We start from the raw sequence: 16,374 nt of genomic DNA on the forward strand, positions 1-16,374 counted from the left end.
AAGAGCACTTCTTTTTAAATGAAGCACTTTTTCTGTGAGCGAGTCATTTAAAGTCCAGATGTCACTGTAATAATATTGGAATTGCCCAGAAGGAACAGAGGCATCCTCTCCCCTGACCGCAAGGTCAAATAAACCTTGTAAGAAGCTATTAAGCACGAAACAGAAAGTTGAATAATACAAAAGTGTAATATTTAAGCACATTTCCATCTCTTTATTGTAGGAAAATGTTATGTAATGTGAGATTAAGATGATCTAAGAAGTTGGTGTATGGAGAAAACACCTTTTTATGTAGTTGCAACATAACCAGAACCATGGGCAGAAAATATTTATACAGGTCTTGCGAGACCATTTTTACCCCTCTTGCTGGAGAAGGAATGCTTTTAGATATTTGATGTATAAGTTATAACCGGTGTTGGTACCCTCTAAAGCAACTGTCCAGTTATATCTTAGAAATTATCACCAGCTTTGGATTTCTACACATGCAGCAGCAGTGTGAACAGGGCTGTAGTCAGAGAGATACTAGGCATTTGACAAGTTCGGAGGGAGGGTACTGGTTACACCTCATAAAAACATTCATGACAATCACATCCGCTGCGTAGTATTTCCCTACTGTGTGGAAGCCAGTTACAGATGCTACAGTTGCAGAGTTTGGGGTAATGTTGCAGAGTCTGTTGTACTCTTAATTGAATTTGGGGACGTTTACACAACAACTTCAGCCGTTATCAAATATTGGTGAGTCTTCATCCAAAAAGCATTTTCTAATGTTTAAAGTGAAAACATACTGTTTGAAGGTACTAACAGGTTTTTGAAGCTAAGCAGCCAAACCAGGTCAGAATGATAATAATAATCTAATAATCTTCCTCATCATACATATAATACCAAGATGACACTGCAATGCAAAACCAGTGCTGTGTCTTTATTTTCCTGTCTTCTACATGGATCATCAGCTGGATCATAACGATGACATGCAGCTTCAGCCTCAGCCGTTAAATATTTTATCACGGTTAAGATCTACCAGACCAGGTCTACAAGATTTTCAAGTCAGCAGAAAGCATTAAAAAGTAATTCAGCAACGGCGATTTCAACCAACTCACAGAGCTTAAGTTAGCTTGATTAGCTAGCTACAGCTGATGAAATTAGCAGAGACCATTTTTATTGTCATTGCTGAGAATTTCCAGTAGTAATTCTGCCACCGTATCATTGTAAACTACATAGTGTGTGCTGTGTCATTCGAAAACACAAAGCCTGATGGGTATAGCAGCAGTAACTAAAGAGTGTTGGGTCTATTCAGTGCAAGGAAAATCCATGTAATCTTCAAGTTGCGTCTGAAGCCAAAAAATATATTGGCTCCTTTGCAAAAACTGTAAAAGTATAAATTGAGACGGACTTGTGAAGTGCTCTTCTTCAACACCTTCTGTTTAATGGTTCACTGTTTTCTCCCTTTGGAACATATCAGTAGGATCACCTTATCTATTGTAAGCCGAAGTACTAACCCGTGGGCTTAGAGAAACCTAAAACTTGCCTTTGATAAGAATCAGGGGACAGCCTTCCTTCTGTGCTCCTCTCTCAAACCCTGCTCACTGCCAGCCTCGAGAGAAGGAGGGAAGAGACAGTTACTTCCCACAGAGGCTGAGTGAACACAGATGGGAGGGCTGTACCCCAAGCGTCAGAATATCAAAGCAAATATTCACCTTAAGAGACAGACATGTTCATAAACTTCCCGGTCCTTCTCAATTTCCACATTATGAAATCAAATGCCCACTGTGAAGAGGTTTGTTACCTTACTTTAAATACGAGCCTTTTTGCTGACACCACCTGTGTTAAGGGGAGCTGGATTTGTGGCACCGATAAAAGGAGATTGTGGTGGAAAATAAGAAGTTTTAATGCCTTAGATACCCTGGATTGTTCTTTGAAGTCAGGGTTTGAAAGCAGACATGGTAATTGTCTCCAGGGGTTCTAGCTTTGTGTGTGAGTGTGTATGTGTGTGTAAGTGCTATAAAGGGAACCAGTAAGAAGCGGGGTTTGCCTGTGATTTTCTGTAAATGCAGTGCAGTTGTCTTGAAGTTGAAACTTCAGCTCAAATATAATAATAACATGCACTTATTTCTTCATGTTTGGGAGTTGTAGCTTCAGAGCCACTTCTTACCACACACTTTTTATGATATTTTCTCACCGTCTCAGTGTTATAGAAATTGTCAGGTTTTCTGCTGCACATTAGAAATCTGTTCTTATTTTGCAAGAGTCCTGCATTCGTCAAACAGAAGCTTAACTGTGAGTATGAGAGAGAAGTCTTTTCCTTGGAAAGTTCCAGCAGTTAGCTTGTTGAGTCTAAAAAGCTTTGACTGTAGTCAGGCAGTCTTGTTTTCTTCTTGCCCAAGGGCCTCCGCAGGAGGTGAAGTCATAAACATGGCTGGGAAAGTGGAACTGGGCTAAGTGAGGAAGTCTGTGTGAATCTCTCTGCAAAAACACATGACTTCACTACACCTGTCAGCACTAGTGCTAGCTAAAAGGCTAATGTACGGCTTCCTCTTCAACAACTCTTTTTTTTTTGCAGACCTGAATTGTATGTTTATGAGGCAGGGGAGTAGAACATTTTACATTTTAATTCTTTTTACTACCGAGTCTTCCAGGGGATTTTAATAGTGGGCTGGTGACAGCTTGAAGTCATTTACATCAAGACAATAATGAAGACTCAGTTGCTGACACGCAGAGTTGAACTGACAAATACACTAAGGCATCACAGTCAATATTAGTAAATCCTGCCTAGATGCCTCACTGGATAGTTAAATGTCACTGTCACAGTGATGGTTTGATTAAAGAAGACAAATGTTTCCATTGTAATTTACTTCACTGGACAAGTTTACACATGTTGTAATGTGGAATTTTGCTTTTTATTACAGCAAGAATGTGTCAATTGACCTTTCGGCCGTACTAAAACAGTGAGCATTTTTAAGGAGAAGGAAATGTGTCTTTGCAGCTGAGCAGACTGACACGGTGGCAGTTATTGGAAAATCGTGGCCCTGGTGCTGAGCTTCTAATAATGAGACATGTCTCTCGTTGTGCTGAGGATATTAATAATGTAAAAATTCAGAAGCCAGTGTTGCACACTCTTAGATAATTAATGTTCACTCTCCAACTTGACACCAGTTGATTCTGTAGGTGAAGGAGTCTGTTAAATTTTTAATCATGCCTGTGCAACCTGGTGTGCCTGAGCTTCAATGAGAGGAATAAAGTGAGCCGCGATAGCTGCCTGTTTAGATGGACAGGTTCAGTATTGGTTCGGGTTAATGATGTCACATGGCACCAGTACGAGCCAAAGCCTGAGTCCATACTAGCTGAGGGTCCATATGTTTGCACCTATTACTTCCCATTTTGAAAGGAGATATAGATAGATAGATAGAAAGAAAGAAAGAAAGAAAGATTGCAGGTGGGTTATTTTGTGTGCTTGGATCATCATTAGTATTAAAGGTAGGGATGTATATAAAAAGAATGAATAAGAAAATAGATATTTTTTTTTATCCACTTTACTAAAGTCCAAAGTGTATTCTTAAATTTCCATGTATTGTCCAACTAACAATCTAAAAACCACAGATTCTTACTTTACCATCACATAAGACAAAGAAAAGCACAATTGAAAGCTGTAACCTAAAAAAAGTTTGCCAGTGGTTAATGGTATTTTTACTAGAAAATGACTTTTAACAATTAATAGATTATCAGAATAGTTAACAGTTCATCTCTACTAGAGCCTTGGGCAGAGAGTAGTTATTAATATAATAATAATTTGTTAATATAAAATACTAATCACTTGGTCTCAGGTCAAAATTACTTTGTTGCATTTCTTTATCCCATTATACAAAATATTATATTATCATTTTTACAAATGCAAAAATATGCCATTTAATACAAAATAATTCAAATAGATTAAATAAAAGATAGATTCATTCCTGGTGATTTGGCCTTGCTTTTCAGGAAAGTTGGCTGAGAAACAAAATCCAATGTTCAAGTGAAGTCTACAAGACAACAGAAGAGGCCACTGGCTACATTTACATGCGTGGTGTTATTGGCAGTTTGCCATCCTCTTGTAAAGATCCTGCTTGTGTTAAGCTGTTTACATGGACTGTTGACACCTTTCAATTGAGTATCTTTGTTACCATGAATAAACCAGTAAAATCAAAATATTCCCATCCACCCGAGCTGTTCTGCCCACAGACAAAATGGTCCACCTGGATTTCAATACATATTGACACAGCCACCAGCTACCTTGTCCAGTTTTGACTTAGCAATGGCAGGTCACCCCTAATACATGGAAAACAATAGTATTACTGAATATTGTACCATTAAAACTGATGGTGGAAAAATCTGAAGGCATTTTAATAGTCAGATGTGTTGTTTAAACTAGGTTAGAGTGAATTCATAAATAAGAGCTGTAACTAAAGATAAAATAGACAAGTAAAATACAAAATGACTGGTTCATGTACTGTCATGACTGGCAAGGAGAGTTCTTCCCCATTTACATTTCTACACCATGACTGCCATCAGGACACAGTCGGGCGACACACTATGGACTTATTGTACTACTGATGCTGCTCTTTCTCCCTTCTCAACAGAAATGTTGTCCTGATTCTCCGTTTCATTCATTATCATCAATGCTACTTCGCTGCGTTTCCACGATGACAAGCTGCTCTTAATGAAACTCAACGCCTCCTGCACATATTTCACAGTAAATGTGATGTGAAAAGATTATTTCTCCTCAACCGCTGGAAGGCTTTTAATGTGAAGCAGATGGAGGAGTAAGTTTGTATTAACAGCAGATGAGAGTAAACCAGAAAACAGGGAGGATTCCCGTTAAAATATGAGGATAATTAGAAATAAAGGGGGTTGTTTAACGATAGCCTAGTCTCACATGAAGGCCTCACCCACTATTTGGCAATTTGTGGTATAACTTTTACAGTTGTTGACCCAAATACAGACTTATAACGTGCACAAATTGGTCATTTAATTATCGGCTACATTAGCTGTCTTCAGTCAGGACTTTCCCATTACCTGCAACCTGAATATGTAATGGGATAGACTGGAGCTGTCAGTTTTCATTCCAAATACAAACTTTTGTCTGAACATGGGACAAAATGAAACTGCCACATTACAGTCAGTTAGTGCAACAGACTGTTGGCCGGTGGAGGGCACTTTTAAAATTCTTTAAAATCACCTTAAACTATTGCCTGCCCAACTGACCTACCAGGAAACTAAAGCCCCTTTTACACTGGCAAAAAGACCTGCTAACCTCTGGCTTTTGTAGGTAATAGAAAAGGGTTCAAACAGCATTCACCCCCCAGGTCAAATGACTCTACAAGTAAACGCAGGTATTTATCGGCTCTGGCTCCGATCAGCAGTGACGTGAACACAACACCTGGGTGAACAGGCTAATTTTCACCCCACTTTCGTGCTGTGACGTCTGTACTGTACACTGTAAACAGACCTGTCGCCTGTCCAGCCTGGTGCTGATCAACCAGATACACCGCAGCTACACTGTGCTCGGGGAAGACAGAGTTAGGAAGTTCCAAAAACGCACAATCACCAATTGAAGTGTCTCATACAGAGGCAGCAACCCGGGGATGAGATGCAACAGATCCATTTCACCAGTCTGCACAGCGTGCATGTGTGCTCTGTAACTGCACGTGCTGCTCCCTGCAGTTGTGCGTACTCTCAGGCAAAATCACCTTTTTTAATGGGTTTAGCTGTGTTTAAAAAAAACCTGCTTATACCTGCTAATTTTGGTGTAAAAAGCATCTAAGTGAACAAATTGTGGATTAGACTATTTTGGTCATGTTTTACTTATTTTGAAAAAAGTTTGAATTCATTCGTACTTCAATAAGTGATCACTTGAGTCTTCACTGAGAAATAAAATAATATTTAACCAGTAAAGGTAATAAAGAATTAAACCACTGTAAGAACAGACTAAGCTTCAGAGTCAATCTGCACTAAAAGGGTTTTAAACTCTGTCCCATGGAAACAGTTGGTTTATTTACACATTCGTTGACATCGTTTTTCACATAGTGGTTTAGGTACATTTTTTAAGATATTTTCTGGACTTCATTTTGAAACCACTGTTTTGAATTAAAATATTGTGAAAAATTATACATGTATGTGCAGTCACTTATGTACAGTATGCGTCTCTGTTGCGCGCTGTTCCTGTGTCATGCAGCGATGGAAAAACAAATAATACGGTTAGTGCTTGCAAAAATCTAGAAACAGAACAAGTTTCCTGAGGGCAGCTGCGTTTGTTGCAGGGTTAATGAATGCCAGAAACAGGCCTGTGTTGTTTGGTGAACACGATGGATGAAAGAACGATTGGCGAACGATTGCTGTTGCATACAGTTCCCAACAACACCCTTTCACCTCCCACATGTAGCACATAGCTCAGAGACAACCCATCTGTTTCTCCATTCCCAGGGTGAAACCAGCCTTGACAGAAGTAGCTAAGCAGTATTTCAAAAGTGGCCTTTCCGGGAAGACACAGTTGGCTTTGTGTAGTTCCCTATCTATCAAAATCTCTGCCTCTGTGTTTCTCCCTCACCTTATACTCTTATTATCCGTCTTTCTGACTGAATCGTATTCCTCATTTTTACTCTCTAGTTCTCCCCCTCTGCTTCTCCCTCCGTTCTGTGCCTCCCTCCCCCTTATTCCACCCTCCTCATTTTTAAAAGCCACATGCTCCCAGCCCGTCTGGCTCAGTTGCACCCTGCCAATGAAGGGCTTTTTATTGGGCTGAGATTGAGTGCAGCCAAGCAGGGCCTGGCTAAGACTGAGGCTGGGGCCAGCCACACAGCCCCCCCCCCCCCCAACCCCCAACCCACCCAACTCCACATGCCTGTTCTGGTCTGGCCCTGTCGCCCAGAAGGAGATTACTTGTCTCTGCTGCCCTTAATTGCCGACAGCAGCTGAAAGGAGCCAGAGAGAGAGAGAGAGAGAGAGGGAGAGAGAGACATTGTAGAGAGAGGAGAGGGAACAGTGTTGGCTTGTTGAGCTGTCACTTGACAAGCTTGGACTCAAAGGTTTGTGTTTCTTCTGTCAAATCTTGGCTCTGTATTAGCTGCTTTTATTAAGATGGATGTTGTTTTCATCAAATCTGCTGCTCGTAACTCATGGCACTTTGGGCTGTACCGAGAATGAATACTACAGTAGAAAAGCAGATGATGTGTTGAGGAAGGTAAGCTGATGAAAGGCTCATCTGAAGTATCAGTACATGTTACTTTATTATAAGGGTGTGTGGTAAGAGCAGTAAGGCCACTGTGCCCTCTCCCTGCCCTCTAAGCCACTGTTGTTTTTCATAGCCAAGGGCTTCCTTCCAGGAACCTGTGCCCCGCCGTCCCTTTTTACTTTTTCCAATGAACTTGTGAATTTCATATTATTACAGTTGGTTATTGTTGAATCCCCTCTGGCTTGATCCCAGCAAATTAAATAGTGGGCAGTTTATTGAATTGGCAGTCTCTGAAGAAGCTGTGAAGCTCTATGAAATTTCTCACCTCTTCATTTTGCTGTTTAGTATTTTGTATGTAGTTTTCCATTCAGCCTGGCTCTTGGTAAAATGTTTTGAATCTATATTTACAGCCCGTTGGCTGCCTAACTCCCACTCATCCTGCTTCAGCACGTATTATCAAAGCAGTGCACTACGTCCAATCTGCACATGTAAAGATGCTTCAGTTTAAAAGGTTTAGGCACAGACTGGCTTCCAGAAGAACTGGTTAAACACAGCTAACTATCTTCAGCTTTACTATCGCACATCATCTAACGCTCTGCATGAAAGTGCATTTCCCACAATCATGAGGTATTTCTTTAAGTGAATTAACTAGTTGACTGAACTATGCAAACATAACTTGATCAGCAGTTAAAAAGAATGTGAAAATGTTAAAACACATGACTGATGATTACATTTATCCCAAGTTGGCTTTCTAGCCAGGGTGGGGTCTATTTTGTGAAAACAGTTTGCAGCCTAATGATGTGGTAGACGTGCACTGTTGTGTTGAGTCTGAGCCAGTTGTTGGTGATGTCTGTGAACCAGTGGAAGCTGCAGGGTCATTGTCTCACCATTGTCTGACTTCTAACAGCGAGTAAACTCGCCTGGAGCAACCGACTAGTGATGCTCAGCTCACGTTGAGACATTTTCATGCACCTGTCACAGTCACTACACACACACACCCTCAGATCTCTCCCATGTTAAACACTTCAGTCCCACTCCCCAGAATGCCCTAGGGCTGTAACCCTGAACCACCAGATTAAGGAACCGTCACACTAACAACTTGGATCACTCTTAACTGAATTCGGTGTGACAGTCGCTGTCACTCAGAGTTTTCACATAAATCCACATCACAATTATACAATTCAATACCTGTGTATCTCAACAGGCTCGGCTTTAATTGCGTTTGTAAGGAGGTCCACTCTGACTACATGAGATCCTTCCCGATGAATGTAGAGGGCTTCCGCAAACCTCCGTGTCACACAACCACAATGTTTCATGCCCTTTTGATTAACATGGAATGGAAACAATTAGGTGGGGGAGGTAGTGAGGCAAAGCAGCACATTCAACAGCTTTAAATGCTAATTAGCTAATGGAGGATGAAAGAGCAGGCAACTGGCGGGGTCTCACACACCACACTCGAGCTCTGGCTGCAGCCATGCTCGTTTCATCTGATTTTAGCAAGACCACCACCATTTTGTTTCCTTGAATACCTCCGACAACACAGCCATCTTGTGTAACGTGAGATTTTTTTTTTTTGGTTAATGATCTGAAATAAGGCTGAACTCGTCTTTTCAAGAAGTGCCTGGTGTTACCTCCTTCCTTTTGAATAATCTCTTATATCACTTATTTTACATCCCTCCGTCTGTCTGTGCTCTTAGCTGTGATACCTCCCTCTTGTTTTCTCCTTTTGATTATTCTTAGACAATAGGGATATTCACAAAGTATTTGAAGTTCATAAAATATGATTAATGTGCCTTTTGCGTTTTCTCTGGGGCTGCAGACAGACCACTTAAACAAAAGCACAGGAATATGTTTATGTGTTTAACCAACATTTGACCCATTTTCACCAGACTGCTGTCGCAAATGAACTCATTGCTGTCCACACAAGACCCAGTTCTGTAACTAATCAAATCACTGCTGAACCACAGAATTATATCTGATTTTATATAAATCTAGCAATAAAAGACACTGATTAATGGTTCTTTAAAGGTAATCACTGTGTGCAAATTAAACCACTCTACATTAAAGTGTCTTCCTAATGTATATTTAAATGAAGACTCTGGAAAGTTGCTCACCTTAAGTAAGCCATTTGAGAAGCACTGCATGGTGTTAACAGTTCACAGGATCGATCTTTACATTGTAGGTGGAATTTCATGTCCCCTCTGGCTACTTTAAAGAAGGTATCTATTCTTTCTGACCTAATGGGTGTTAATTGCTACTGGGACACACTCTGCTCTCCGTCAATATAAACTAGAAAGGGCAAACACTGGGGTCGACATTGTAAATGTGATTGCTAACCATTTTTTTCAGAACTGTTCCTTTCATGTTTTGATATGAGCCTGGTGTCCTTGAAGACTAGTTGTTTCTACATTTTCCTTCTGGTCAACAAATACTATTGAAGACCAGAAGCTCTGTTAAAAAAAATACACGGGTCTGCATGGATGGGGGCAGGTGGTTTCAGGTCCTGGTTAGTTTGCGTTTGAGTAATAGGTTAAGTGTTTGAAAGTTTATCAGACACCAAATCAGTGCAACAGAGGGAGCTTGCTAAAAATGATGAGAAAGGATTTTACAACTCTGGAAAGTTATCACGGTGGTAATTATTTTATCTTTTGTTGCAATAATCACAATCTAAACAGTCAATCTCGCAGGAATGTGCGCTACCACCTCATCGCTGTGGCGGTACTGAAATAAATGAGGTGTTTCTTTTTTCATACTGTGCTGTTCTTTTGTAGATAGGACACAAATATATTTTTATCTACACAAAAGGCTCAGTGATTTCCGAAAACTGCAGGGCTCTGTAGTTTTACCAAACATTACTGAAAGAGCCATTATAGTGCATTGGTCTGGGGCTGCTGGGGCCAGGATACTCCCATCAGAATGGCTTGTCGGACAGTTGGATAGCTTTCCAAACATCCAACATTCCCCACCACTTCACACCGTGATGTGAGAGGTGAGAAGGTACGCTGGGTTTGAACTTCTCTCTCTCTAGCTCCCTTTTTTTTTTTTTTATTTGTTACACAACTATTTGGGGCATTTTTCATGTGAACAACTGAGTGCAACTCTATCTTCCTGGAGAGACTGTCAGAAAATGTGTGCCATTAAACCCACATTTAAATAATACTGGCTCTCCCCCCTGCCTCTGCCAGCCGACTTCAAGTGTGGCCATTCAGAACAATAAACACTAGATTCCTGATGTGGTTTAACGACACGTTGTAAGAACTAGTTCTGACAGAGCATAAACCAACCCTAATACATATTTGTGGTGCTTGTGAGTATTAACTGCAGCAGGATGGGTGTATTTGGGATTGACTCAAAATAAACTGCAGCGCCTGTGTTCGTGGCAATGAAGGAAAATGAAGGAAAACAGTTTAACAGTGAAGTGTTTTTAATCATGGTTGGACAACAGTGGAGCTCTGTGGCACAGAGGAATAAGCTACATCAGGCTTTAGCCACAGAGGCAATAGCACAGATGAAATTGAAGGACAAACCCATTGTTGGTTTTGGTTATTGTTGACTGTAAGAAAAATAGAGTATCATGAACACCACATTTTTATACTCACAACCTTCACCTTGTTCAACCCTACTAAATCACAGATCATTTTTCTAAAGGGCTGTCAGGGGAGTTTTCTAACTAGGAGACAGCGTACTTGACTAGAAGACCTAATTTAATTAGGGTCATGGTGTCATTTGTCGTAGTAAGAAGAAATCAAGGGGCTCTTTTAGGGTCCCCACCAACGTCTAATGACTATGAGTGTTTACGTATTTTATCACTCGCCGGTGTATCATGCTCAAGTTGACATGGACTGTAATCTGAAATAAACATCTCTATCATCTTTCCCCAGTTTGTCAGGGGCCATACAGATGGATTGCCTACTCTGTTGATTTCCTTTAAAAGCCCCAAATTTGTCACAACCTTCAGTGCTCCTTTGAGGGAGATAGGGAGGCTGTGAATAAGAGAGGGGGGTATCGGAGTGGGGGTGGGGAGGAAAAAGCATGCTGTCATGAAAAGAGCCACTTCCTGGCTGGCTAGATGCAATCATGGGCACTATCTGATAGCGCCGGAGGAAATTGGATGAGCTGAGAGCCGTTGGCTGCCAGTGATGGGAAAGATGACTCCTTTGTCACTGTGTCAGTCAATTCCCGACTCTCACCTGAGAGACCAATCAATAACACAGGGAGAGAGGTTTTCTCTTGTCTCTTGGCCTCTCTGTGCTGTAGGCTGCTGTCAATTATGTGCTGTAAAACACCTCTCCTTCACAGGAATGTTGCATGGCATGTTGTGTGGTACACATAAATATGTCAAGGATGTGGTTAAATGTGATGCGATTCTGTAGACCTGGAAATAAGCTTTTAGTAAATTATGATTTTAAAAATTCTGTGTGTAATTAACAAGTGAGCACGTAAATATTGTGCAGTCGTTTTTAATCATTTTGTTATTTTCATGCAATATTGTCTTTCACAGTGTGTCTGCGCATAAGACTGCATCTGAAAAAGTCTTTGGATGTCTTTGATTTTTTGGAGCTGGTTGTAATAAATCTTGTCTCATCTTCACTGCTCTCACGTGGTTGCAACTGCTCTCATTAGCGGCTGCATCATTAGTTGTGCGATTACAGTGCATAAGATCCAAGCAAGGCTCATAACTATCAGTAGCTGTCAGGCATGTAGCGTTACATCAGGCAAGGAGGACAGTTAGCTTGATGTAGGCGTCCAAATAGAGACACTCACTGAATGATTCATAACTGTGATGCGGGGCATTGTGAACATATTTTGTGAACAATATGGCCGTGGTAGTTCTGTGTAAGATGATGCTAAACTGTTCTTTTCTTCACCCCACCCCCACCCCACCCCTGCAGTTCCCTGATACCTGTGAGGAGTCCGCCTCCCCATTCGTCTTCATCTGCACCAACCCTCAGGAGCTGCTGGTGAAATTCCCCATGAAAGGGAAGCACAAGATCTGTAAGTCCTGCTTCTTTCATGTAAGAGGAAACGGAGTGGATGAAATTAGCCTGAGCCGACTAAGAATTTTTATTATTTCTTTATTTTCTGGCAGCTTCCCCCTCTGCGTTTGTATGCACACACATATGTAAATAGACATGTTAAAGAGTGGTAATGCTACCTACAGTTCCTGATTACTATATTATCATTAATAAAACAGAATTACAAACACACACGTACAAAGCACCCTCCCACATACACATGTGCAGGTTCTCTCTCAGAGCCATCTGTAAAGACAGGATTTTGCTGTCAGGTTGCCGGGGGGACAAGCCGGGCCTGGATGTGCAATGTTGTTGCTGTATTGTGTGATTTATAATAGGACTCAAACACGTTTTCCCTCTGCTGCCATAGCTGCTGCTGCAAAATGATGTACCTGCAAGCTCTTTTGTTAATATTTCAAAACCCTCTAAAGACTTGAGAGGATTGTTTATGCAGCTGTGCCTCTTTCACATCTTTCCAGATCGATGGAGAAGGCTTTTTTTTTTTTTTTTCTTGAGAGGCTCAAGGTAGAATGTAGCAGGAGCTGTGTCCTTTTTTCATTTTACTAAAATGGATATGATGGCTTTGCCTCCATGTTTTGTGAAAATGAGAAACAGTTAAGAAGCTTTTAGAGGTTTAGCACAGACCTGAACAGACAAGTGAAATGAAGTGCGCGTTCAACTGGATGTCAGCACGTCGTGAAAAATTTGTTAGGTTTGAGCACTGATGTAAAGACAGTTTCAGTGAGTGTCTGAAAATACTGTCAAAGTCTTCAGCTCTGTTTTTAGAAGTTGTCAAACTGTTGCACTTTCCTGCTACACAACATCTGAAGCAAAGAAAAAAAGAATCAGGCTAGTCATGTACACTTGTACCTTTGTTTTCATTTTCACTTTTAAGTCGTCTGAAATAGTTTATGTCTTTCATTCTGTCATTAACACAGGCCTGAACTTGATAAGACATGCTGACACAGTGTTATAGGTTTGCTGTCGTAAGCACAGACTGCTGTAAGGAAATCTGTACCTACATTATTTAAACCGACAGTAACTTGTGGTTTTATGAATCAGCACCTTACTTGTAATTGGTTGATAAGTAAATAGTGTATAGCTTTGTTGAACTTGCCTTTTTATTTCTACAGTACCTGCAGCCTGATTCTTTTCCATTTAAAATTTCCAAATCTCCAAAGAGACAAACTGTTGATGTCACCCAAACGCTAAAAAGAGAAACACTTAAGTAAGCCTTTCCTCCGGTTTTATTTTGATGACATAACATTTCTACCATCCCTAAAGAAATCCTGCCAGCAGTAATTTCAAGGAGGTTACCGTTATTCTGAATCAGTGAGATTTTGCACGTCTTCACCTGCTGAGAGATGTAACAGCACTGTCTTCCTCATTGTTCTATCTGCCTCCCAGCTTTGTTCCAGCTATGGCTTTCAAATGTGTAATTTCATTTACCTATTCCCAGCCAAACACACATTCACCATCACTACCACCACCACCACCGCCACTAATCTTCTGATGAGTGTTAAGTAATGGAGCCTGGAGACAGCTGTTTTTTTTTTGTTTTTTTAAGATAATCAAAATCTCCACATAATGTAACTAATTCACATATAAGAGCATTGATGTACCGCCTGGTCTTTCATAGCCAGACTTGTCTCCACAGCACTGTGTCAGTGTTGGAGAATGGTCTGACTGTGCATATTATCGTTCTGCAATTGGAGAAAAAAAACTGGCTTGTTTGTATCGAAAAACACCACAGATGACAGCAAGATGTATGTCGACGGTCTGATTGCATGATATAAATCTTTATCAAAACTTGCCATTCTCAGTGTGCAGGTTGCTAGCTTGGGGGTTGTTGAAGTTTCCCGTAGCAAAGGGGATTTTAAAATCTCTAACAGCCGAGGGAAGTGCAAAGGGAGAAGAATGCTGCCTGAAATAGGCGCTCAGTGGCAGGCTTATATGCGCAGCCTGCCTACATGTGGTGAGTCAGACTAATAGACCCTACCACTCAGAAGTTCTGTACATATGACACCAGATGTAGGATACTCGGGTCCCATCACATAAATCACATCAAATAAAAAAAATATTTCAGAATATCACAAATATGTACCATTATTATTTACCCCTCTACTTTTTGTTTATTGCACATCAAACCTACAATATGTTAAGCTGTTGGAATAATTAACGTGTCCCTGTGCATTATTCTGTGCATGTCTACAGGTCTGTCTGTATCGCGTGCTCTTTTAAAGTAGCCGGCACTGATCACAATACCCTGCGAGCTGTACATGGTATTTGGACGGGTTTTATCCTGATGCTGTGGACCTACCCTGTCCAGTCTGTCTTATTCACCAGCTGGCTTTTCACTATCTCACTCTCTTGCTCTCTCGCCCCCACTTCCACCTCAATTCCCTGTGCATCTCACGGGTCAAGGCTTTGCCGCTCCTCTTACTCAGGGGGGCTTAGCACAAGTATTTTTTGCTCCCGCAGCAGCTTACATTGACAAGATGTGCTTGTCACTGGCACTGCCAGCCATCTCATGCCTCATCAGAATGAGCAAGAAAAGAGTTCCCTGCTTTTCCCTTCCTTTTAGCAGATTCAGTGCTTTATTCTATAATGTAGGCAACTGCAGTTTTTTTTCATTAGTGTGTTAAACATTAATGTGATAGACACTTGCTGGTAATTAGCTGGTAACTACAGCAATCAGCTTTGAAGCAACAAAATATCAAGTTATCAAGTAAAGCAAAAGAAAAACTTGGATAACACCTTTTGTCACCACCTCTCTAGAATCTTAGTTTGGTTTTGTTGTTTATTATTTATTTACGTCCCAATTAGCTGTTACCTTGGCAACAACCACTCTTCCTGAGCTCCACTGAAATAAATACAAACAATACAAATGCTTATACATGACTGCTATAATCCCCATCCACTAAGACACCAAAACGTAGCAAAATTACATCAAATCCAAGCATATGATAAAATAAAAAAAAACAACTAAATTAAACATGAATATTTGTTTATGTAAACATTAATGTTTCTTTTGTTTCACCTGCCACTTTTCCACTCTAGTCCCTTTGCATTTTGTGCTTGGAAATTTGCAGTTGCTTATGTTATTATATGAATGAGAATCATTTTGGTTGGTCTGACTGGCAAGCCAAACACATGAGCTTAAAGATGGATGATGCTGCAGTCTAGCCTGCTGTTTCGTGGAGGATCGGCAGCGCTAGCTAATTGTTTTGTTGTGTAGGAATGTTGCATATTGCAGCTGGAAGCTGGAAAGGACAGAGGAGCTAACACGTGCACATACGGATGGACATTATTGGATGCATTTGGCAATTATCAAATAATGTGATGCTGCCTCTCTCCCTCCAGCCAGTTTTACAGTTGGCTTTGTAGATAATATGTTAGGCACTGCTAGATGCAAACTCAGGTTGATCAGTTATTACCCTGTGGAGTCTGTGGCATTTAAAATGGCATACAGCCAAGGCTCACTCCCTGTAATAAGGGATGTGCATTATGGTTTATGGTCACATCCTGTGAACATTTGTATGTGTGTGTGTGTGTGCTTCTGTGTATACTGAAGGTCAGTACGGGTGTTGAAAGCTATTTGGCTCTCTGACACGAACCCAAGTTTCCTTTTTCTCTTCCTTAAAGCAATCTCTCAGTTCCCCCGTGTTTTTAATAGCCTGACATTCTCTCCATGGTGTGGCTGTGCACACACAGCTAGAAAAGTGAAACACAAACCATACCACTACGACGTTTTCTTCATGAAGTGTATGTTAGATCTAATACAAGATGTCACACAGAACCTGCTCTTCACCTATAGTATTTTTATTTTTCTGTATTTCTCTATTTCTAGTAAAAATGCCAAAATGCCTGGACGTTGTCCAAAAAGTTCCATAACATCAGCTGATCAACCAGTTCTCCGACCTGAACAACCATATAGGTCGTGTTTTTCAGCCCTCTGATACCACCCATACAAGTGTCACCTGAAATAGCGTTCCTATGGCAGCAGGCATACAACACCTTGGCTATCATGGCTACAATAATAAACATGCAAACTGTATCAACAGCTGTACTGGCAACTTTCATTGCCATGGTTACTACAACGGTCATGGTTTGGTAAAGTTTAGCTACTAAAACTACTTGCTTAGGTTTCGGAAGTGATCA

At 40.8% G+C, this 16,374-nt stretch overlaps 1 protein-coding gene across 1 annotated transcript in view; it reads left to right on the top strand.

Moving 5' to 3' along the window:
- Window positions 1-16,374, top strand: part of trip4 (thyroid hormone receptor interactor 4) — a 73,419-nt gene that overhangs the window by 16,372 nt on the left and 40,673 nt on the right. The window contains exon 12 of the mRNA XM_071489198.1: window positions 12,091-12,193. Coding sequence (XP_071345299.1) covers window positions 12,091-12,193 — 103 coding nt within the window. The remainder of the gene's footprint in view (window positions 1-12,090; window positions 12,194-16,374) is intronic.

The sequence above is a fragment of the Trachinotus anak genome, unplaced genomic scaffold (genome assembly GCF_046630095.1).
Source record: "Trachinotus anak isolate AG129_WGS33_773 ecotype Australia unplaced genomic scaffold, CSIRO_AGI_Tana_v1 ptg000011l, whole genome shotgun sequence".
Lineage (NCBI taxonomy): Eukaryota > Metazoa > Chordata > Actinopteri > Carangiformes > Carangidae > Trachinotus > Trachinotus anak.